At 38.8% G+C, this 25684-nt stretch overlaps 1 protein-coding gene across 3 annotated transcripts in view; it reads right to left on the bottom strand.

Annotated features, from left to right (window-relative positions):
* Arhgef12 (Rho guanine nucleotide exchange factor 12) overlaps positions 1–25684 on the bottom strand; it is a 116914-nt gene that overhangs the window by 56809 nt on the left and 34421 nt on the right. For 2 of the 3 annotated variants that reach the window (XM_042683013.1, XM_042683015.1), the window contains exons 2-4: positions 9333–9356; positions 7328–7413; positions 5528–5584 (exon numbers count right to left, since the gene is read on the bottom strand). In XM_042683013.1, coding sequence (XP_042538947.1) covers positions 5528–5584; positions 7328–7413; positions 9333–9356 — 167 coding nt within the window. The remainder of the gene's footprint in view (positions 1–5527; positions 5585–7327; positions 7414–9332; positions 9357–25684) is intronic. The other variant, XM_042683014.1, reaches the window with a different exon arrangement.

Below are 25684 nucleotides of genomic sequence, written 5' to 3'. Positions count from 1 at the left end.
TGAAGGATATTCCTCAAGTGTCTGTGTTTTAAGCTTCAGGAAAAAAGAAACCATTCAAGACAGAGGACTTGCACTGATTAAGCAAAGAATACTAAGACATATTTGGGAAATGGAAACGTGCAAAGGAGTCTGGTACCTTTAGGTGAACATTAGTGGATTAAGGCAGAATAACAAATTAGGAACAAATTATGATATAGTTTAGTAATCATTTGTACTTTCCCAACAAGTGAATACCCAAATCTTTATTTAACTAAAATTATTCTGACAGGTGAAGGCAGGTTATAGAAGAATAGAGAGGAGGAAGTCTAAGAAAGCTATGACTCTATTAAAAATAGTCTTGGTATGGGAATGTGGCTTAGTGGTAGGGTGCTTGCCTAGCATGCAAGCTCTGGGTTCTATGCCTCAGTGCCACATATACAGAAAAAGCCAGAAGTGGCACTGTAGCTCAAAGTGGTAGAGCCTTAAGCAAAAGAAGCTCAGAGACAGTGGCCAGGCCCTGAGTTCAAGCCCCAGGCCTGGCAAAAAATAAATAAAAATAAAAATAGTCTAGTGATACAATGGGAAACTGGGGCAGAGTTAAAGCTGAAGAACACTGTAAGAGTGTATAGCTGATAAGGGACAGGGGAATGTAAAAGATGACTTTAAGCAAGTAAGACTAGGTGAATGGGAACATTGTAGCATGAAAGAATCAAATTCTTTATTAAATTCCTTATTTTAAAAATTCTGACCCAGGGGGCTGGGAAGGTGGCTCAGTGGTAGAGCACTTGCCTTGCATGCATGAGGCCCTGGGTTCGATTCCTCAGTACTATAAGCAAAAAGAAAAAAGCTGGAAGTGGTGCTGTGGCATCTAAGAGACAGCACCTTTAGTTCAAGACCCAAGACCAGCACACACACAGACTTACTAACAGAGATACAAATACACCACTGAAGTACTCAAACATGAATATTCCACGTACAGGCTGATCGTCTCTAACATAAAAATCTGCAGCTCAAAACAATACCCTAAATCTGAAACTTCTTGACTAGTAACATAATGGTCACAGGAGGAAAATTCCACACCTAACCTCCAAGATAGGTCAGTCAAAACATGAAAAGTATTACAAATATTATGTAACACTACCTTTACAGTACTTGTAGGAGATATACACAAAACACAGAATTTCATGTTTAAACTTGGATACCATCCCTGTAACTCCTAATGTACATGCTAATGTTTCTAAATACAAAAAAATTCCAAAATCAAAATCACATCTGGATTTCTCTGAAGCATTTCAGAAAGACACACTCAACCTGTACTAACAGTCTACCTTCAGTTACAGACTAAATGTATATATCCCTCACAATCCAAACATTGACACCTCACTGGGAGATGTGATGGTATCTGGGAGAGAGCCTTTACGAGGTGATAAGAGTTTGGTAGGATTAGAACAGAGTAGAGTCTCTGTCTCTTCTCTACAGAAAAGCCACAGGAGCACAGACTGAGAAAACAGATACAGTGGCATCATGTAGCAGACTTCGATCGGACTGAAAACCTCTAGGACTTGGGACAATTAATTTTTGTTATTTACAGCATATGGACTATGGCCTTTTAGGTTTTGTTATGACAGTCCAATTGTGCTAAGACGGTTCAGTAAAATATGGATTATTTGTCCACAAAATACTATCAGTGGGACCAAATATCAAGTTCAAGGTGTTCACCTTGGAAATTAGTTACTAGAAGGCCCTGGTATGGTCTTCTTTATCTCAAAAAGTAACTGTGAGTTTTCACAACACTATTTTTAGAAGAGCCCACAGAAGTATGTCCAAAGAGGTCATGATGGAAATAATACTAGGGGACTTTATTTCCTAGCAGAAGAAATGCTTATCTTGATTTTTAAACCTCCATAATCACAAAGAGGAATACAGGCCTTTGAACTCGACATGGGAAAAGGAACGGAATTCCCCATCTAGTGGGCGGGCGGGGAACACAGTTGTGTTTAAAATACTGAAAGGAAGACTGTTTCCTCCTCAGGATGCTTATGATGATCCCACGTTACTACACCTAGTTACAATAATCAGTTTATTTAAGAGCAAAATGTCCTTTGTGATGCAAATGAAGAGTATGGTCTAAGGATGTCATTCTTCTAATGGAAGAACAAAAATCTATTTAATATGGAATGAGTAAAGTAGGCTGAGGGAGATAATTTTTAGTGGCTACAGGAAAAAGCACAGTTAGGCTTCAGGCGTTTTATTCCTGGGAAAATATGTATAGAGAAAACTTAAAATATTCTTTGATTAGAAATATACATGTACCCATGTAATAACAGAACATGTGCATTCTGCTAGTAGGGCATAAAAGAAAATAATATTCATGAAAATCTCTTTAAGAACATCATGACAGAAGTTAGAAAAATCCTATAGTCAAATTCAAAATGCCTTTTGTGAATTTTTTATCTCCTACAGTAACCTAGAAAAGTTCTCCACTGAGTAAAAAAAAAAAAAAAAAATATATATATATATATATATATAAAACAGGAAATCAAATACCATTAAAATTGCAGATCAGAAAATGAATTCACCCCTGTCTAAAAGACTGCAAAAGATACAGAGAAAAATACAGGGAAGCTGAATAAATACTGGCTGAACTATAGAGAAACTTAACAAGTTGATCTAGAATAAACATTTGGTTTCCTTTTAATGAACAAAGTAAGTATCTCAAAAGTAACTCTAAAAATGGTTACGAAAGTCTAATATTATGTATGAGTGATGTCTATGTTAAGCACCCAACTAAAAAAATCTGTAAACCAGGCGCCGGTGGCTCACGCCTATAATCCTAGCCACTCAGGAGGCTGAGATCTGAGGATTGTGGTTCAAAGCCAGCCTGGGCAGGAAAGTCCATGAGACTCTTATCTCCAATAAACCACTTGAAAACCAGAAGTGGCACTGTGTCTCAAGCGGTAGAGCACTCGCCTTGAGCTGAAGAGCTGAGGGACAGCACCCAGGCCCAGAGTTCAAGCCCCACGACTGACTAAAGAAAGAAGAAAAAGGAGGAGGAGGAAGAAGAGGAGGAGGAGGAAGACAATGTCTAATTGCTAAAGCTTGAGGTGGGCTTATAACAAGATCCTACACTGAAACATAATGTCGCCAACTGCTATGACTACACTCAGTCATATCCACATATTTCCAAAGTTTGCTTTTCTCTGTAGTGTCTTTTTCACCCATGCTAACCACACAGACTAAAGAAGCCTATTTATGATTTTATAATGTCAGAGATTACTGACACATTACACATTACACACATGCTGACTCTGTCCTGATCAACTCATCCCTCAGATGAGAGCTTTTTGAGTACTTGTGGTTCTGTTCCTTCCAAAACACAGTGTTTCAAAGGTTCTCAAGGAACAAACACAGAGAAGCCACACCTTCCTTCCAATTACCACTTAAAATGTTTCTATTACTTCTAAGCTAATAGCATGTCTGGACGAGTGTAAAATTGCTACCACTGGGAAGAAAAATATTAGTATAATATTTCTTGTCATAGATTCCTAAACTGCTAATCTTCATCCAAGGCAAACAAGCTTTTGCACACATACCACAGATCTAGGAAAATGGTGAAGGAGGTAAATACAGCATCACAAAGACTACTGGAAAGAATGGAGCTTGAAGGACAACGTTCCAGTCCCCAAAGAGAATGAAGTATAGGAAGCTCTACATACACATAACAGAAAGACAGGAGTCTGAAGGATTAGGGAGTTATTTCTCACTAATTAGGAGTCAAAATACTTTGGAAGGAAGAAAAGGCATAAATTGACCTGCTGCAAGACCTAGTATAGATGTCCTATTGAACTACACAATTTAAAAAAAGGTCAAGTTAAAAATGTTATGTATCTAACATAGAAGCACTGACTGGTCTGGGACCAAACAGTGGGCTTTATAATACTAAAGAGTATCTGATACTGTGGGCTCAGGTGTCAGAGGTTAAGTTGTCAAATACATTCAGGGGCAGAGGGCATTTCTATGTACTTTCTCCTCATACAAGTCACACTAGGAAATACCTGCACTGGGTAAACATCCATTTTTTGGCTGTATTAGATTATTTTTTTTAATGTTTTGGTTTTGAGGACAAAGTTGGAATCTTCCTAAAATGATGTAACTTTAGTTATAGTGTAAGTTAGACCTTAATCTTCCTAAATAATCTTTAAAGATTATTTTCAAACTCTGTTGTTTTTTTTTTTTTTGGGGGGGGGGGGGAGGGTCCGGTCGTGGGGCCTGAACTCTGGCCTGGACGCTGTCCCTCAGCTCTTCAGCTCAAGGCTGGCGCTCTATCACTTGTGAGCCACATTGCCACTTCTGGCTTTTTTGTTTTTTTTCCTGCTTATGTGGTGCTGAGGAATCGAACTCAGGGCCTCATGCATGCAAGGCAAGCGCTCTACCACTGAGCCATCTTCTCAGCCCATTTTCAAACTCTTGATTCCAGGTAATGCCTCTTCATTCACTTTTCTCAAACTATGTCAAAAGAAGGGACATGGGCAAGTAAACTGCAAAGACAAAGAGAAAAATCTACTCGAACTCCATAAACAAGATCTATTGTATTTGGGGGAGAAAGGAGTAAGTCTGGAAATATTAGCACTTCCATCATGTGTTCCAAAGTTCCCCATTCAGGTTAAACTTGCTCTTTGTGAAGGTTTTTTTTGTTTTGGGTTTTTTTGCTTGTTTGTTTGTTGTTTTGTCAGTCATGGGGCTTGAACTCTGTCTGTAAGCTCTTTTGCTGAAGGCAAGGGCTCAACTTCTTTGAGTCCAGTGCCATTTCAGTTTTTCTAGTGGCTAATTGGAGATAAGAGTTTCACAGACTTTCCTGCCCAGGTTGGCTTTGAACCGTAATCCTCAGATCTCAGCCTCCTGAGTAGCTAGGGTTACAGGCATGAGCCATGGTGCCCGGCTAAAATTGGTTTTCAAAGGCACTGCACTGGTATGAAATTTCCTCATTCAAAATAAGCTTCAGGGAACCTTCTGAAAGGCACAAATTCTTCAAGCAAGAAAATGAAGTATTTACATTTTTTACTATTGCGGATACATTCTACAAGAATGATTCATTCATGTGATAATGCAATGAAAAACAAACATAAAGTTCCAAAAGACAGCTAACACATTTAAATTATGTCAGCACTATACTTAAGAGTAAAACATTGCACTGCTTAAATTCTACATAATCCAAAATCTGTAATGAGGCATGGGAAGATACCAAGAACTCACGTCCCATCCATGTTATTTGGAGGAACCCGACTCTAACATAATAGAGACAATATGATGTCTTTCCAGAACCAAGAAGAAAGAGAAGATGCGTGATGAAGCCTATCTCAATCTACAATGTTAGTTGTACCGATCTGAAGCTTCCAGGTCACAGCCACATTCAACCCCAGGCTTGTTTCCCTGCAGTAGATCATGCCATGCAGAGCAGACACAGAAAAGCTGGAGTTATCCACAACAAAATGAAACAGCATGAAGCAAGCTCCAGAGGTACAAGGCTGAATTAGCTACATGAGCTTACCATATATCTCCGATCTACTCTCCTCTGAACTAGACTTTGTCTTCTTGGAGGAGCTATCTGCACAGGAGCGGGAGAAAAGGAGAGATATAGAAAATATGGAAACCAATGTAAGGGGGGAAAATTCATGGGGGTAAAAAGAATGAATCATGATCAAGTTAAATCGTGCAAACATGAGGTATGGACATCACAGGTGAAAGCATTTAGAATAGTCATGAACAGCACAGGTAATGACATCTTTTAAAGATTTATCGAAGAAAAGACAGTGCAATAAAAATACAGTCATACAAAACAACACATGAATAATCTACAAAATATATAATCACCTGGCAATTGCAGAGATGAAAAAAAGCACCAAAAGTTATATTAATGAAGGATCATATCTCTTTGTTAAATCTGTCGTTGGATCTGGACCATCATACATGAACAATACAAAATAAATCTAACAAAACTAAAACATTTTCATGAATACAGGGCAGAAACCTGTGACCTTTATTATCAAGACAATAGCTAATCACATAAATGAAACCCATGAACCCCATGACTTCAAAACTATGTGTCAGAAATAGAGAATCCCCTCTTCCTGGAGATCTGTAAGTGACCAAAGCCTCCTAAACTGATGCTAGAATTTCCTTTCCCCCATTGGCCAAGATATAGCTTAACTATTAGCTGTTTGCTTCTTAGTTGTTCCTTCACAGATACTTTTATTTTTGTTCAAAATTCAAGACCAGTTTGAACTACAAGTATGAAACACTGTAACTATATACAAAAAACATATTACTCAATTAATTATGGGAAATTATATTGCTAAGTACAAATATCTTAAAAGATGTTACATTTATGTATCTGGGATTGCAGCATTTACTTTATCTTTTGTAATGGGAATATACAACTCAGTTAAATAATACACGCTCAAAGAAAATGTATCAATTTCAAATAACAAAAGAAACTTAAGCCATTTTTTAAAGTTAAATGTTAAGTTTACAAGGAGAAGAAAAAAGAAAAAGCCTAAATTCCACAAGAGAAATTCTCTATATCTGAAAAAATACCTATCTATTGGGGAAAAAAACAACACTACAAAGGTTAAGACAGATCTGAGTTCAGAAAAACTTTTAATTCAAGGAAAGGGGATTTGGGGCTGGGAAGGTGGCTCAGTGGTAGAGCACATGCCTTGTATGCCAGAGGCCCTGGGTTCGATTCCTCAGCACCACAGAAGCAAAAAGAAAAAAGCCGGAAGTGGCACTGTGGCTCAAGTGGTAGAGCGCTAGCCTTGAGCTGAAGAGCTGAGGGACAGCGCCCAGGCCCAGAGTTCAGGCCCCATGACCAGACCCAAAAAAAAAGAAAAAGAAAAGGGGATTTCTGTTCATTTGCTTATTAAAAATGAGAAAAATAATTCATTTTTGAAGCTGTTGTCACAACAACTGAATTCTGAAATGATGCAGAAGCAGTGGTTGTTCCAACCTTGATTTGATGACAAGTACTCTTACCATGACCCATCTTAACAGTAAATCCTTGATGTGACCCAAATCCAAGCATGATGTAGCTGTTTCTATCATTATCATTATTCTTAAATATACAAGGATGCATCTATCTGGAAGTCCAAAATATGAAAGTTAAAATGTGTGTATCCCTGATAAATGCCAAGGGGATGCTATATGACCGGGGGTGGGGGTGGGGGCTGGAAGAGCACTAATGACAACAAAAAAAACCACCACTCCTGGTGCCTCAGGATGCTTAGGCTCTACCATTCTGACCCTCATGATTCTCAATATTTTTTGGAAGAATTAATACAGTGTATTTTACCTGTAGGGTCAAAATCATGTGATGTACTGCGTTCAACTTTCTGCTTCTTATCTGTTGGTGACTCTCGGTTCAAAATACTTCCATGCCTAAATTAAATCAAAGCAACCAAATATTTACTATAAGAAAAGCATTAGAATAATATTCAATTTAAAAATTAAAAAAATGTGTTTTACAAAGAGAGAGCAACATAAGCTTCTCTATGTTTTTCAAAAATTTTAAAATTCAATCTATGCTATAATACATATCTACTCATTATTAAAGTATATTTTATTCTTAGAAAGGGCTGTTTATAGTATATAATAGTTTTTACATGTCATCATGATCCTTTCTTTAAAAAAAAAACAAAACAGTGCCTAAAAGTAATAAAACATGTCCCCAAACCCTAAATATACGATGGCCAAGCTCAGAATCACTGAATGAGTACAGCATGCAGGAGAAGAGTTGACAGCACATTTAGCTGAAGCCAGACTCACTTTAGCCCCACCTCTATGCTCTAGCCACATAAGTCTCAGCCAATCACCTTAACGGCTCAAGAGGCCCTCACAATATGATGTTTTTCTGTGACCTAGCCATTCATTGATCAGATAACGGCTTGGCAAAACAAGACCCTAACTATGATAGAGAACTATTGATTAAATGAAATGTTAGTGATATCATTAAAAATGATAAAAATAATATAATTAGGAATGGCATACTGTCAACATTTTAAACAGTATTTATGATTAAGATGAAAGAGAGGAGATGCTACATCACAAGTACTGGACAGGAGTATTTCTTCTTGAGGAATAAACACTGATATGAGCACTAGCAAATTTTTTGAACATTCTGGGTTTTGTTTTGTCTTAAAATAATTAGGATGTAAGCCGGGAGCCGGTGGCTCACGCCTGTAATGCTAGCTACTCAGGAGGCTGAGATCTGAGGATCTTGGTTCAAAGCCAGCCCGGACAGGAAACTCCATGAGACTATTATCTCCAGTAAACCACTAGAAAACCGGAAGTGGCGCGCGCGGTAGCTCAAGTGGTAGAGCACTGGCCTTGAGCTGAAGAGTTCGGGGACAGCGCCCAGGCCCAGAGTTCAAGCCCCACGACTGACAAAATAAATAATAATAATAATTAGGATGTAGTGAGGCGCCGAAGGCTCACACCTATAATTCTAGCTGTATAGGAAGCTGAGATAGTAAGGATCATTGTTCATATCCACCCCTGGCAGAAAAGTCTCCATGAGACTCTTATCTCCAATTAACCACTCAAAAACCAGAAGTGGCACTGTGGCTCAAGTGGTAGAGTGTTGGGCTGGGAAGTTGGCTCAGTGGTAGAGCACTTGCCTTGCATGCCTGAGGCCCTGGGTTCGATTCCTCAGCACCACATAAGCAAAAAGAAAAAAGCCGGAAGTGGTGCTGTGGCTCAAGTGGTAGAGCACTAGCCTTGAGCTGAAGAGCTGAGGGACAGCGCCCAGGCCCAGAGTTCAGGCCCCACGACTGGACCCAAAAAAAAAAAAAAAAAAAAAAAAAAAAAGTGGTAGAGTGTTACCCTTGAACACAAACAGGCTCGGGGACAGTACCCAGGCCCTGAGTTCAAACCCCACAACAAAACATAGGACATAACCAGTGCCTAAGTTCATTAAAGGGAGTTACAGTCACTAAAGTGATAAAACACTGAAAAGTAGCAACCTATTCTCACCTTCCCAAGTAACATCCCCAATGACCAGGAAACAGCTCTTAAAATTAAATAAATCTCTTCACAGTATCAATGTCAATAAACTGTGATTACAAATAAACTTTTCAAATGCTTATGTTTAAAAAACTGAAAATATTATCAAAACAATACTGCACTCCAGAAAAAATATGCAACACCTGTTATATTTTAAATTTGTGAAGCATTATGAAATTTTGTACTACTTAAATCCACGCTCTCAAAGAACCACAAAAATTCTCATAATTACGAAGGAATGCATCGAATTAAAATTTAGCCTACACTTTAAAATGCAGGTCAATTGAACTACTTACCTTATAGGTTTTTTGAGGGGAAACCTGGAACAAAGAAAAAAAGTATTTGTAGTTATTTCACTTATAAGCTTCTTGTATTAAGTTTATTAGCCATACTACACCAGAGTAAGGAATATAAATCATATGCTAACTTTCCTAAGGCAAGATTTAACAGACAGGTAGAAGAAGAAGGCAGACACCATTTTTAGTTTCTTTATCTCATCCAATTTCTCCCTTGGTTATTTATGTTTAGCTTCAATAACATAAATTTTTTAAAAATACTTTTGGAGTACGATCAGCTATTAAAAATGCATTCCAAAAGTAGAAAACAAACAGTACTTTCTTTTCTGCTTTCTTTTGTTCTAGGGTTCTGTTAGCTGAAAGAAGGAAAAGCATTTATTTCCTACTGGTTGTCTTTCTTCTGAAGAAACATTACAGAGGCTTCTAGATAAACTCTAATACTATACCAAAACAGCTGGAGAGGGTGCTCTTCCAATCTTCTTTTGATTTGTCTTTCTTAAATTATTTCAGTCTATGGTATTTTATGTAAAGATTATTTCATCTGAGAATAGTACTTTACCAAGCACATCTATAAAAGCACATGTGTTTGTGTTTTAGTAAATTCTGTTTTTTAGTGGTTTCAACAGGTTACAGCAATTTCACATGGTTTTACAAGAAGACAGTAACAAAGGTAGTAAGAAATATGCCTAAAACAATGATAATTGAATGGTTGTATCTCATTTAGCATGGAGGCTTCAAAAGCAAACCTAAAAGTTTTGCAAACAATTTCTTATAAAACTTTTTTTTTCTCCTGATACTGGGGCTTGAACTCAGAGCCTTGAGATCTCTTGCTTGGCTTTTCTGACTCATTGCTGGTGCTCTACCACTGGAGCCATGCCTCCACCTCCTCCTTTTAACTCTTATTTAAATCAAACTGATCGAGAGAAAAAGGCAAAGAATCTAAAGGACTCTTCATCTGTGATGGTACATTAACACACAAGCAAGTTAACAGTAACATGGCAGAGTGCTTCTGAGACAGAAGAACACTGCCCTAAAGAGCATCTGGATACAAAAGACATCCAAATCTTCACATGAGCGTTCCTGTGTAGTCTGTCCATCCATGTTGAGTGGGTGTGAAAGGGAATGAGAATCTGTCCTCCCCAACTTACATCCCCATATAGGGTTTGAACTTGGAGCTCTAGAGAGCCCTCAGCAGGCACTCTACTGCTGAGCCACACCTCCAGCTCCAGTATGTCTTTTAGTATAGAGAGGATTATAAATGGTTAGCAAAGGAATCCAGATTGAGTTTTTACCATCCTTAGCTACTCCGACCCCTCGCATTATAAAAGCCCCTGCCCCCAAACAATGCTATTTGCGTCAAGATCTGTAATATCCAAAGGGATTCTGGCAAAGAGTCCTGGCAGTTCCCAGATTACTGATTGTAAACCAGTTTCCTGAGCTATTTTCTCTCACAAAGGAAGGGAAAAGGAAGGAAAATACGAAGTCAAAAATGGAATGAGAAGGAAAAGAACAAGGACCATCACAGAAAAATCATAATCTAGTGACTATTTTATAAAGTACAGATGAAGCACTTAAATTTTGAAAGATTAAATCACAGTATTTTTCTCCAATCACTGAATTCCATTTTATTGTATCTGCAAAAAAAAAGGATCTAAGAAAACAAACATGCTCGTAATATTTGCCTATATGTAACAAAACCAAAAACCTTGGTGTCTATTTTTTCCAAGTTCCTCTACTTTGACTAAGAAAGTTACCAAAACAATCCCACAGTTTAATAAAAGTGTCAACTAGCTGCAGAATAATGAAATGGGAGTGTACTTCAAGAGCTGGAAACAGGAAGCCAGAACCTCCAACAAAAGTTGAAGATTTGAGACATCAAATCTGACCACAGAAATTTAAAATAGCAAATTATGAAGTAAATTGCAAAAGTGCAAATTGCGGGGGAAAAACAAGCATCGGTATGATTAAGAATGGAAGCAGAAGCTAAGGAAGAGGATTACGAAGATGAGTCAGAAAAGACAAAGGGCCAAGGGAGAAAGGATAATAAATACACTACCAAATGCCACAGAAAGGCAGGTCTGAAGGCTAAAAAGTGGCCCTGCTTAACAGCCTGGGCTGATGACCCAAGCCCAGGCTTTCAATGCTTTCAAGACCTGTCTCCTGCCATGGAATCAGGAAACAGCTGGTTATCCATTTGTGTAGAACAGTTGTATTTGAATACCGATAAAATACCAGAGGTACCTAATGGAGTTGTCTGGCTTTTGAAAATATGTGATGACTTGGACATTTAGCCAACACTGAACATATTTGTGTATATTTATATATGTTTGTATTTTTCTAGATATTGAAGAAACACAGTGAAAAATATGGAAAAGGTTATCAGGAGTTTGAGTCACTGTGATCAAGGTGATTAGATGCTCTTACTTTTGATAGCTGTAAAGAGTAAAATTTTATAATCAGAAACTCACCCAAAAATTATTCAGAATATATTTGTTCATTACATTCAACCTTTTGCTTATTAAGTTTTGGCTCTAATGCAAATGTCTGTGGACATTACTACATAGTACATAGAGGCCATCTCAACCGTTATTATGGTATAGAGAAAAATGTGCTTTAGTGGCTAAAGAGCCCTAATTTAATAAATAGTGAATACTAGAGTAAAACTTGTACTGTAGCCAGGTTTCACTTTGACTTTATTATTGGGATATTCTTATAAGATTGCCACTTTTTTTTTTTTTTTTTGGGTCCGGTCATGGGGCCTGAACTCTGGCCTGGGCACTGTCCCTCAGCTCTTCAGCTCAAGGCTAGCGCTCTACCACTTGAGCCACAGCGCCATTTCCGGCTTTTTTCTTTTTGCATATGTGGTGCTGAGGAATCGAACCCAGGGCCTTGAGCATGCAAGGCAAGCGCTCTACCACTGAGCCACCTTCCCAGCCCCTGCCACATTTTTTTGTCATCACTTATTTGCTTGTATTAAATCATTTTACTAGAAATCATATTCAGTATTGTAACAATAACTGCAATAAAAACTGTTCTGAGGCCATGTGAGAGGTCAAATTCCACACGCCAGCGTTAATTCCCACCCTCCCCTTTCCTGACCAAGGGTTTCACTGCTACCGCAGTGGATGGTCATGACATGAAATTTGGGACTCTAAAGCCAGGGGCCAGTGGCTCACGCCTGTAAGCCTAACTACTCAGGAGGCTGAGATCTGAGGATCATGGTTCAAAGCCAGCTAGTCCAGGAAAGACTGTGAGCCTCTTATCTCCAATTAGCCATCGGAAAACCTGTGGCCCAGTGGTTCAAAGTGATAGAGTGCTTGCCTTGAGCAAAAGAGCTCAACTCCCAGGCCTAGAGCTCAAGACTTGTGACAAAAACCAAAATAATTTTTTTTAAAAAAGGAATTTAAGACTCTAAATGGTTATTCTTTTCTTCCCTCCCTCCTTCCTTTCCTCTCTCCCTCCCCTTGTATCACTCTCTCTCTCCTCCTCTCCCTTTCCTCTTTTTCTGTGTATCCAGTACTGAGGCTTGAACTTGTGGCCTCTCGCTCCCACTCAGCTTTTGACAACATGGCCGTCCTACCAGCTGTGACAGAGCATGTCTCTGCTTGAGCCAGGCCTCCAGTCCCAGATGGTTAGTCTTAATGAGGGATGACTGAAATGAAAGGGAAGAAGCTAAGGAAATTTTATCAGCCTTGGATAGTGGTCAAGTTTATTAGTAGACAAAGCAGGGCATGATGGTACTAATCTCAGTACTTGAGAAACTAAAACAGGAAGACAGGGAATTCTAAGACAGCAGGAGGCTACACAGGAAGATACAGTCTCAAAATCTGAACCAAACCAAACAAAAAAAGATCATTTGTAGACAAACAATGTTAGCTAGTGAATTTAAATGTAAATTTAAATGAAATACAGCCTCATCTCACTGTCACCCATGCCAGCAAGGAGAGTTCTACCTGCAAATTAGGCAATAGGATATTCTAAGGTTCAAATCTCAGGACACGATCATGGCAGTGCAGGAATCAGAAAAAGACAGGGTGGGTAGGGAATAGGTGTTATATGCTGCTGGTACAATTAGTGTGAATTTATGTAATTCCAAGCCTAGAGCACAGAGAATTCCTCAGAAAAAAATATATAACTGAGTTTATATGCTATATCACAACATAATAGGAGCTTGAACTTAACCAAGTTGCTTAACTTTTCCACCATCATCTGTAAAGCAAAGATAACAGTGGTATTTACCTCACAAATCTTGAGGATTAAATTAGGAAATGAGAAGCAGCACCTAGCAAGTCTACCACTTAATTATTATTAAGTACCACTTAATTATTAGCTATTAGGAAGAACAAAAATCATAATCTGAACATTAGTGACATGCATTCAAATTAAACAGAAAAGAATAAATTTAAACACTAACAATACTCAAATAGCTGCTTGGCTCAATAAAATGCCTAGAAATGCAGAGTTCAAAGCCAGTGGTAAAACCACAGATTTAACTCAAGAAGTTATAGTGTATAAAATTAGCATCAATACTCAAATGAAAAAACTTCCTAGAGGCCACAGGGTAAACAAAGTTTTTCCTGACAATGGGGTTTTGGGTTTTTTTTTAAACCTTGTGAAGTTAGCTGAGCACAATCACCACTAAGTAGTTAAATCAAGTTCACTAATTCTCCTTTAAAATATCAGGAATGGATGACCAAGAATTCTATCGGCTAGCTTTTCATTTATCTATACCTATGAGATAAATAGCTTATGGTATAACATTGAAACTGATATGAATCTGAACCATGCTCTAGTTTATTTTTTTCACAACACAGAATAGCTGAGTATTTGTCTGTCATACATAAAAGTATAGCACATAGTGCTCTCTTCTGCTGAGAGATTTATGAATGGCGAGATATACTGAACAAAAAGCAGTAAGTGGCCAGCCACATCCCCACCACCACTAGCACCCACAAAGGATCATAAACCCCTTTTCTACCTGTGTGGGACACAGCTGGTCTCCCTTAGTTATCAAAAGAACTAGAAACCTGGAGCTCACACAACAAAGAAGAAATTCCCATCTGTAACACTGACCACAATACAATAGCCTTCCTGTGCCCGTTTTTATTAGCATATAGATCCAGAGCAATAAAATATCAGTTGTATCCAAAGGACTCTTAAGTTAAAGCTGCAGCTGACATAATAACTCAAGGAGAATTTTTCAACATGTCTATAATTTTCAAGTTCAAGCCCTTGCAGTATCAGACAGAGAATGACAGGAATCAAGAGGTTCACATCCAGTGCAAATCCACAATGACTCACTGGGATGTAAGGTCTCAAATTAACTTTTTGTTTGTTGGCTGGCTGGCTGGTTGGTTTGAGACAGGATCTCACTGTGCAGCCCAGGCTGGCCTTTAACTCCTGATCCTTTTGCCTCAGCCTCCCTAGAACTAGGCTGATGGTTATGCACCATGGAGCTCAGTTTAACTACTTAACTATGGTTTAGAAGTCATACCTTTTACTGAGGACTTTAGGCATACAAATCCTTAGTAAGGCACTCGTACATCCTGCACATACTTTCTGACAATCCTGAGTAAATTACTTCTTAATTGCAATGTTCATCATTTGACCTTCCAGAGATATTAAAAGACTGGATATTGGAGTTTTTTCTGAAATGGGAAAAGTAGTTCACAACTAATACAACAGTAAGTTAACAATCTGGAAAATTACTACTTTGTGAGTATTTTCAACAAAGTTTCTTTTTTTTTTTTTGTCATGGGGCTTGAACATTGGGCCTGGGCGCTACCCCTCAGCTCTTCAGCTCAAGGTGAGCAATCTACCACTTGAGCCACAGCATCACTTCCGGTTTTCTAGTGATTTATTGGAGATCAGAGTCTCACGGACTTTCCTGCCCGGGCTGGCTTTGAGCCTCGATCTTTAGATCTCAGCCTCCTGAGTAGCTAGGATTACAGGCGTGAGCCACCTCTAAATTTTTTTGAGATCATTGAGTATCAAGCAGTATTACCTCATACATATGTAGCATTCATTTCAAACACCTGGGTGAAAACAACTGTCAGGAAAAAAAAACCCTTCAAAATACTTAAGCAGGTATATCATCTCTCAAAATACCATTTAAATGATCAAATCCAGACTTACAGAAGAGATATTAATCATTAAACAAATACAAACAACTACATTGGGCTCTACCAAATGATCTCATGATTTCAAAAATAGGGACTTTCTGCTTGATAGGAATTTAAATATTAATCTTGTTTTACATCCTCCAATGTTTATATGGTGGTAAAAACTAAGGGCATAGCCTTCTTACTCAGGGTGGACCCTCAGCTCTCTTCTGCTAAAATGTGGCTTATCTGAATATTCTATTCTAACACATAAGAGTGTCAATGCTAAGTAAGTTACCAGTGTTACCACTAAATTCCTAATACTACTTTCATAACAGCTCCAAAAAAAAAAAAACTTTCTCCCAAGGGACCTCCTAAAACTGTTATTTTTCCAAAACATAAAATTTCTTGAAATTAACAACAAAACAGAAAACAAAAATCATCTGTAACCTCAATAAACACTATTTTCTGCATGCATTCACTAACTTTAAATATAAATTTCCATATACCAGACAGATAGACTTTACATAGAGCTATACATAGTCATAGACATAGACATAGACATATATATACAAAGAGCTATATAAAGTTTCTTCTTTAACAAAAATTAAAGAATACTGGATATATTACTTGGTAACTTTAATGTAGTAAAACATCAAGCTAGGTCTGGTAGTACACCACTGTAGTTCCAGCTAATCATAAACTAAAGTTCAGGAACACTTGAGCCCAAGAGTTTGAGACTAGCCTGGGAAATATGGAGAGACCCTGTCTTTTAATAAATAAGACATCAACATATTTCATATCATTAAATATTTCATTATATAGTATTAATTTTAAACTATGGTCCATAAAATCCTAGCTGCTCTTAAAAAGTCTTCATAGATCATAACTGATATAAGCCGTCTTTTTTAAGTTTTCATAGAGCAAAGATGGCAAATGGGGCTGTAGGCTCCCCATATGTCAGAGCTGGTTGGCTCGTACTTATTTTATAAACTTAACTTCCAAATGAAACAGACATTTGTAAAACAAAGCTCTAAACAGGTTTTCCCCTTTTCTTTTCCTTTTCAGTGTTAAGGCTGGAACCCAGGGCCTTACAGAGTAGGCAAGCTGTCTGCCATCCAATTACATCCCTTAAATAATTGTGGTTTTCGTGCCAGTATGGTTCCTGGATCTACACCCAGGCTTCTGTGGCACTCCCATGACTTTGTGACTGACTAGTATCTTCCCATTGGACCAGACTATAGTCTGGCCAGAAGCCCTGCTTATCCCACTGTCAGGGTAGCCAGAACTGTGCCCATCTTCTTAGAAGGGGGAAGCTTCCTCATTCCCTGTCTACATCCCTTCTCCAATAAAGCACCTATGCCCTCAGCAGTGGCCCACAGTGTGCTGCTGCAGAGATGTTTGTACTAAAATAATAATAATAATAATACTTGTGGTTGTGTGTGTGTGTGTGTGTGTTTGTGTGTGTGTGTGTGGTGGTGGTGGTGGTGGTAGTGGTGGTGGTGATGGTAACTGAGCCCAATTAAATAATTCTTTAGAACTACAAAGTGTCCCATGATATGGCTATTTAATTAATCAATGTTCTTTTGTAAACATTTAGACTGGTTCAAGTTTTTTCAGCATAATAACAATGTTGTAACAAATATCCTTGTAACTCAATCCTACACTCAATTTCAGTTTCTTTCTTGGGATGAATTCATTCATAGGAAGGAATCCACAAGGGTATTTGGACTAGAGATAAGAGGAACCTGTGTGGGTATTAGGCAAAGAGAGGTGACACTGATCCTCAGCTCCATTCCATAACTTCTACCCAACCTCTATGAGAAGAGGCGGCAGCAGGTGCTTCAGAACTGCTTTGACAACATATCCTGTAAGCAAAGGGCCAGGGTAATAAGACTTTGATGCCCAAGTGACCAAGTACACCAATAAGTAGGTAAAAGACTGTTTCTGTTAAAACTAAAAGCTAACAAACAAAAATGGATCCATATTAACAGTAGATAGCTGAATGAATGCCAGCAATCTCAGTCCTCCAGAAGCTGAGGCAGACAGTTCAATAGTTCAAGGCTACCTACCCTGGGATACAAGATGAGACCTGGTCCAAAAAAACAGAGTAAAATAAATAAGATCATAAGCTCCTTCCTCCCCACCAGAAAAAAAAAAATCAGAAGCCAGTTTTGTAGGTATAGCCTCACCCCAGTCTCAGGCCTAAACCCTTGAGGCTTTTAAAGTGTTTTAAAACCATTTATTGCCTCTTTCCTCTACTACAGTACATTGTTTGTTTTTCTTGTTACTGCATGCCTTCCTGGACTCTAATGCAGCCCCTAGGGCACTAATGAAGCCCCCAGAGAGCAGTTTTGCTTTGGGTACCACTGGGTTGAGGTGTTTTCCTTACTGAGGTATGTTACAGAAACAGATCTGAAGGAAAAGACCTCACTTCTCTTTTATGGTTAACTATGAGATGCTTAGCAAATACCCGCCCCCAATTGAATATATGCCAAAGCTCCAACAAACCTGCAATATTTCCAGATGGATTTGTTTATTAATCACATATCAATCCACTAGAAAACAGTAAACACAGATGTAGAAGGTACATTTCTTACATGGTGTATAAAGAAACATTAAAATGCGCATACAGAGCTGGGCACCGGTGGCTCACACCTGTAATCCTACCTACTGAGGAGGCTGAGATCTGAGGATCACAGTTCAAAGCCAGCCCAGGGAAGGAAAGTCCATGAGACTCTTATCTCCAATAAACCACTAGAAAAGTGGCACTGTGGCTCAAGCGGTAGAGCACTTTCCTTGAGCTGAAGAGCGCAGGGACAGCGCCCAAGCCCAGAGTTCAAGCCCCACAACTGGCAAAAAAACAAACAAACAAACAAACAAACATGGAAACAGCACAGAACTGTGACATCCATTGCTCAGCTGAGTGCCCTTCAAATGAATGTTGGCCCTGATACTTGCAAGTCTGGCTTTATTTGGAAACTGAGCCTTCGCACATGCTTCTGGTGTCAGATAGAAGGAATTTTTGCCTAGCTCAAGGTCATAAAACTGCCCCCCTCCCCGGCATTTTCTTCTAAACATTTAGTAGCTTTCTATTTTATTTTAGGTGCAAAAATACTTTATAATATTTTCTGTATCAGGTGTTAGTATGAATTTTGCCTGTTTGCATACCTTACTGTTCAAAAACCATTGGTGTCAATACTGACTTGCCTCTTCACTTCTGTAGAAAACCAGATGTTCGTGAATGTGGGGGCCTATTTAGGACTTTATAGAGCTGCAGTGCCTGCTTCATCGTCTGTCAGGGTACAGGTAGTACCAAGTTATGTCACACACACAACCATGGACATGGTGCTAGGGAGGCACTGCCCATCTTCTCCCTATAAACCTACTGTAGCTCTTCCCTTGCCATCCTTCCTTCTTTAGAAGCAAGCTACTAAAATCCCAACCCACCTCAGGAGTTGAGAGGATCAAGTTTCACCTCCTGGAAAACGCGATGGATAAAGAAGAGCTGTGTTTCCTCACCTAGGTATCTGCAGAATCATTTATACCCACATGGACTCATATATAGTAATACACTATTTGTTCCATGTTCAAATCGTAAGCTAGTTAATAGTCAGCACAAAGAGCTGGTGCACAGTCACAGGGATGAGCAGCTTAGTGCATCTGAGGAATATAAAGTCCACTGGGGCTAGAGTCTACAGAAGGACAGTAATACTGAGGTGAGTACTACCACAGACAAGACCAATATACAAGAATGTGAGTCATGGTAGTGAGATTAGATTTTATTCATAATATAATGGAAAACCACTGGAGTGTTTTCTGTTTTGGGGGTTTGTTTGTTTGTATTTGTCAGTTGCGGGTCCTGAACTCTGGAACTAGGTGCTGTCCCTCAGCACTTCAGCTCAAGGCTAGAGCTCTACCACTCAAGCCACTTCTGATTTTCTGGTGGTTAACTGGAGATAAGAGTCTCACAGACTTTCCTGCCTGAGCTGGCTTTGATCTGTAGTTCTTAGATCTCAGCTTTGTAGCTAGGATGACATAGCGCAAGCCACCAGCGCCCATCCAACTGGACTGTTTTAACAGACTGTTTTTTTTGTTTTTGTTTTTCGGTTGGTCATGGGCTTGAACTCTGGGCCTAGGCGCTGTCCACTGTCCCTCAGCTCTTCAGCTCAAGGCTAGCACTCTACCACTTGAGCCACAGTACCACTTCTGGCTTTTTCTGCTTATGTGGTGCTGAGGAATCAAACCCAGGGCCTCATGCATGCAAGGCAAGCACTCTATCACTGAGCCACCTTTCTAGCCCAACAGACTGTTCTAAGGAATGCATAAATCTTCCTACTCCACAAATCTTCCAAGTCTATTTTTTTTTCTCCCCCTGCCAGTCCTGGGGCTTAAAGTCAGGGCCTGGGCACTGTCCCTGAGCTTCTTTTGCTCAAGACTAGTGCTCTTCCACTTGAGTCACAGCACCACTTCCAGCTTTTTCTGTGTATGTGGTACTGAGGAATTGAACCCAGGGCATCATGCACGCTAGGTAAGCACTCTACCACTAAGCCACATTCCCAGACCCTCCACTTCTTTCTTGACTAAAAAAAATCAAGTTTAGTCTATGCTGAGAGTAACAGTATATTTTATCCCAAACATCATCAAATACTTAAGAAGTATCTACGTGGAAAACACTACAAAAAATTATGTGTTTTTTTTTCTCTCCATTGCCTTTCTAGCAAGAATTCTCCATCATCTTGAGGACAGATTTTACTTAGGAAAAAGAGTAAGTTGAGAGAGAAGCAATAAAAAGGAGCAGCTGTTAAGTTGTTCTTTCTACCTTTCTTTATGAAATGTCTACACTTAAATATTTAATTCTTCAAAAAGTGTAACATAATTGGGAAGTATTTAGTAAACTTAGAACTTAAGAGTTCATTCAACTATTAGTCTCTGCCCAGGCAAGTGTTTCATCCCTGTTCTAACACAAGTATTTGAATTTTTCCAAGAGCTGATGTCAGGGATTTTCAGAGACAGAACAGCATTTAGAGGCCAGGGAAGGAAAAAGGGTTTCCCCAGCAGCTCTGCTCAATGTAGCCTTTGTACTGTTCCACTGCCAAAGGCAGGAAGACCCTGCTAGATAGAGCTATTTAGTCCCTGAAAAGAACCAAAACAAAACTCAACCCTGGAAGGGTGGGAGATGGTAAACAGCCAAATCCCCATTACGGGAAAGCAACTTAATTTCCTATCAATGCTTAAACCCTAACATAAATGGACAAAGGCTTCTTAAATATATGAGAAAAATTACAATCTACTGAGCTTCTATATCAAAAAGAGGCTAGAATAAACATAAATTAGAAAGGTAAGGAATGATATAGTAAGTTGTGCTAGTTTTCTTAGGTTTTCATCCTTGGAAAAAGACTTCTTTGGGAAGAATGGTCCATTGAGGAACACTTGAAAGTGTCATGTTATATTTATAGTCAGCATCACGCTGGAGCCAGGTGTGGAGGAGCACGCCTATCATCCCAGAATTGGACAGATTAAAGCAAGGGATCAGTGAGCTGAAGGACAGCCTGGGCTACACAACAAGACCTTAGCTCTCAGACCGCTTCAACACAGACCATCAGGTATCCATAATAAAAGTAATTATTAAAAAATAAAATCATAATACACAAGTTTACAGAAGTACTTGTCACTGCATTAGATTTCTGTGTAGTTTATTTAATGCTACAATAATTCTATAAAATATTCTTATTTTAGCAAATATAAACGTGATGTTCAAAGTGCTTAAGTAATTACAAGTTACATAACTAGTAGATGAAGATGTTTCAATTCAAAACCTCACTGTGTAACTACTGCCCCTATATTTTTGAAACAAACAAACCATCAACTTCCTTTGGAATAAGTTTTTATAATTAACCAAACATTTTTTTTATACAAGGGGGGGGAGGGGGAAAGAGGGGGGGAGAGAGAGAAAGAGAAATAGTTGTAGTGGAACTTTAAGATAACTGGCTGGAAAAACTTTTGACCATATTATAAAGTTTCAGGAAAAGATAAGCTAATATAAACTGGTTACAAAAGACTTCCCAATCCTACAGGATGCAATTCTCTCAATTCCAAAGCTCAGGGGAAAATTCAGTTGGTATCATCTATTTGCCATATGGGCAACTTGCCAGCTGTACATCTAAAGAAAACATGTTCCCACCTGAACAGCAAACTGCCTGTTTCTAAATATGGATTCAATTCCAGTAAAGATAGAAGAGAACAGAAACAATTGGCTTTTCTAAGCACTATAAGCAAAAGTAGAGGGCAAAAATCCATCTTCCATAGATGGAAAACACGATTATAACTTCAAACAAAGAAGTGCTACTTGCCAAATCTGCTAAGTTCTGGGTAGCACCAAGGAAGTATTGGCAGACTTTGAACCAGTTTTCTCTGAATAGAAGGATCATGCTCCTTGTGCAAAGATCAACTAGCCTTCGATTTGGAAGGCTACATAAAGGTTTGGATAGAACGAAAGAGTAGGGCTCTCTGTAAAGATTTAGAACTGGCACATTCCAAAACATAGGGTGCTGCTGGAGGTAAAGTGGAGATGATATGGAAAGACAAGAGCACCTGTCATGGAACCACAACCGGTAAACAATAGCCTCAAGCACGTTACTATTTGAACACTGAAAGTATAGTAAAAGAAAAAGTTAACAAACATAGCTAATACTGTGCATTTACCCTGCATTATATATATATAGTTAAATATATGTAACTATATAGATGTGTTATATGTCACCATTTATATGCATATAGTTAACCTACATATATAGTTATACCTATGTATAAGTATATATACTACCTACTTAAGACTATCTATATAACTTATCTACACAGTTATATATACATATATACCATTTTCCCATTTTACAACCATTAAGTTCTATTACTCTCCTTATTTTATTGTTGAAAGAACTAAAGCCCAAAAAGGCTAAGGAACTTGCTGAAGGCTAATAAGCAAGTAGACAGAGAGGCTGAGACATGAACTCGGTCAGAGCTTACAGTGCTGGTCTTCTTCCTGATCACGATGCCTTACAGGCCATGAAAGGAATATTCAAATACATACTAGAGAAATATTCCTCAAATACCGAAAAGGATTTTAATCTCAAGACCGAAAGGGTACAGTATGCCCTAAGAAACAGATACAACATTCTCAACACTAACACTCACTACTAAAGACATAAAAAGTTAAGATTTCAAAATAAAGAACTTATTACATAAGCCCAAGACTTAAAAAAAATAGATAAAAGTCAGCCATGTGCAAGTAGAAGAGATTAAGCAAGCCTCAATATTTTTCTATAATCACACTCCACATGTCAGAACACTCCAATGTGAAAAGGTAATAGGATTATGTTCAATTTTTCTTTCCTTTCCTTTCTATTCTCTTTACCTTCCTTTTATTTTTTCACATTGCAAGTAGGTATATAAGAAATCTTTAGTGAAATAAGGAAGTATGAGTATCCACAAGCCTTTCTGCGGGGGATGGGGCAGGCACAAAAACGCTGAAAGATAAAGTCCAGGTGATTTACAATCAAAATAACCAAGGAATATAAAAGTTAAGGTTAAGGCCGAGTGCCAGTGACTCACACCTGTAATCTAGCTACTGAGGAAGCTGAGATCTGAGGATCACGGTTCAAAGTCAGCCCGGGCAGAAAAGTCTATGAGACTCTTATCACCAATAAACCACTCGAAAACTGGAAGTGGCTCTGTGGCTCAAGCGGTAGAGCGCTCGCCTTGAGCTGAAGAGCACAGGGATAGCACCCAGGCCCAGAGTTCAAGCCCCACGACCACCAAAAAAAAAAAAAAAGTTAAGGTTAAGGACTGGGATAAACGGAGGATTAAGTAACATATAGACACTAAGAGAACACCTTTACAAAAGCCCTTTCCTACACATCCAGCAAAACACTAGTGCTTCCTCAATAGAGAACTGGGCCTAACTTAGTACCCTTACTATCCTTGTTATTTACACTTCAGTAAATAACAAGCACTCAACGAACAAGTTTTTAGAAAAAGCCTATCTGTGATCTCCCTCTACTCTTACCTACTGGTGAAGAATATAAGTGCTAGGACAGCAGGGCCCACAGGCTCACTGTAGTATGCTGCAGCAGAATAAGTATGCAAAAAACATTTGTATAGTGAAGGAATGAATAACAGATCTGGGCAGTGCATGTGATCAGCCTTCCGAGACCTAAGTGATAATGTTCTGAGCATATTCATTTAGATAAACCACTGGCAGCTCCAATTCAATAAATACAAAACTAACTCTTTACATTGCCACCACAAACTACTTTTCAACCATTAAAAAAAAAAAAAAAATGGCACCATTGGCTTATACTTGTAAACCCAGAAGGCTGAGGTAAGTAAATTGAGGTTCAAATCCAGCCTATGCAGCCAAATTCAAGAGACTCTTAACTCCAATTAACCAGAAGTGGAGGGGTGGCTCAAGTGGTAGAGTGCACACAGGCTGGGGGTAGAGGGGAAGGGAGCCAAGGGAGAGCATGAGGCACAGAGTTTAAGCCCCAAGACAAAAAAATAAAAATTAGAAATAAAAAGACCCCCATCTACTCAGATGATCTAGTTAGAAATCTAGAATCTTGAGTGACATCTTCCATGTTCCTCTCTCTCTCAGGCCAACATCTATAGCCATCTATCCACAATAGTCTGGAGTTTACAATCATGATCACATTCAAATGATTCTCTTGACTTGGTATTGTGTCACCATTTGAAATCTCTGCTAAACCAGCAGGATTATAAGTTTGAGGCTATCCAGAGTTCAAGACCATCCAGGGCAGGAAAGTTAGATTCCTTCTTAACCCATCAGTGGCACAAGCCTGTCATCCCAGGCTATGTAGGAGGCAGATATTATGAGGATCAGGGTGCCAGGTAAATGGAGGCAGAAAAATCTGGGAGACTCCACAGAAGGAAGCTGGGTGCAGTGGAATTATGACATAATCCCAGCAATGACATTCCCCTTCCCCCAAAAATGTTAAAATCCAAGCCGGTCACTGATGGTTCATGCCTGAAATCCTAGCTACTCAGGAGGCTGAGATCTGAGGCTTGTAGTTGAAAGCCAGACTGGGCAGGAAAGTCAGTGAGACTACTATCTCTAATAAAATTACTCAGGAAAAGCAGGAAGTGGTGATGTGGCTCAGTGATGGAGTGCTAGCCTTGGCAAAAGAAGCTCAGGGATAGTACCCAGACACTGAGTTCCAGCCCCAGGACTGGAGAAAAAAAAAGTTAAAAATCTATACTTGTTACATGATCCAGCCAGTCTACTCCTGGGTAAATTGACCCAGGAGAAATGAAAGCTCATGTCCATATAGAAACTTAGATATGAACATCATAATAAAACTTCACAGTCTGAAACTTGAAACAAGCTAAATATCTATCAACAGTTGAATGGACAAATCACAGTATATCTATATATGAGAATATTGCTCAGTAATAAAAATTAATGGTGGGGGCTGGGAAGGTGGCTCAGTGGTAGAGCGCTTGCCTTGCATGCATGAGGACCTTGGTTCGATTCCTTAGCAACACATAAGCAAAAAGAAAAAAGCCGGAAGTGGTGCTGTAGCTCAAGTGGTAGAGTGCTAGCCTTGAGCTGAAGAGCTGAGGGACAGCACCCAGGCCCAGAGTTCAGGCCCCACGACTGGACCCTAAATAAATAAATAAATACATAAATAAATACATAAATAAATGGACTACTGATACATGCAACAACATGGACAACTTCAAATGTGCAGATTGCAAGCAGCCTAATGAATGAGATCGTAAAGAGTAAGTGACTGCTTACATTAAATATAGGCTAACTGATCTAGAAAGACAAAGAAAAACATTGAATACATGGGGTAGGTGGGAAGGGAAGAATTACAGAAAAGTACAAGAAATTCTAAAGGTGATGGTTATATTTATATTTATTTTTGTTTTTGTTTTTGAGACAGGGTCTTGCTATATAGCCCAGGCTGGCCACAAACTAGAGATACTCCTGCCGTAGCTTCCTGAGTGTTGGGATTAAAGTTGGGCCACCAGGCCCAACTACGTTTATTTTCTTGCTTGCAGTGATACACACATACACACACACACACACACACCTATATAAAACCCTTCAAAGTATGTACTTTACATATGTCGGTTATTATATGCCAATTATACTTCAATAAACTTATAATATCCCTCAAATCTAAGGTTTATATATAAGGAAACTATCCATAATGCTGGACTTGATGA

The sequence above is a fragment of the Dipodomys spectabilis genome, unplaced genomic scaffold (genome assembly GCF_019054845.1).
Source record: "Dipodomys spectabilis isolate Male_0828 unplaced genomic scaffold, ASM1905484v1 ptg000076l, whole genome shotgun sequence".
NCBI lineage: Eukaryota > Metazoa > Chordata > Mammalia > Rodentia > Heteromyidae > Dipodomys > Dipodomys spectabilis.
The sequence above is the reverse complement of the archived record's forward strand: the minus strand, read 5'-3'. Positions and strand labels throughout refer to the sequence as shown.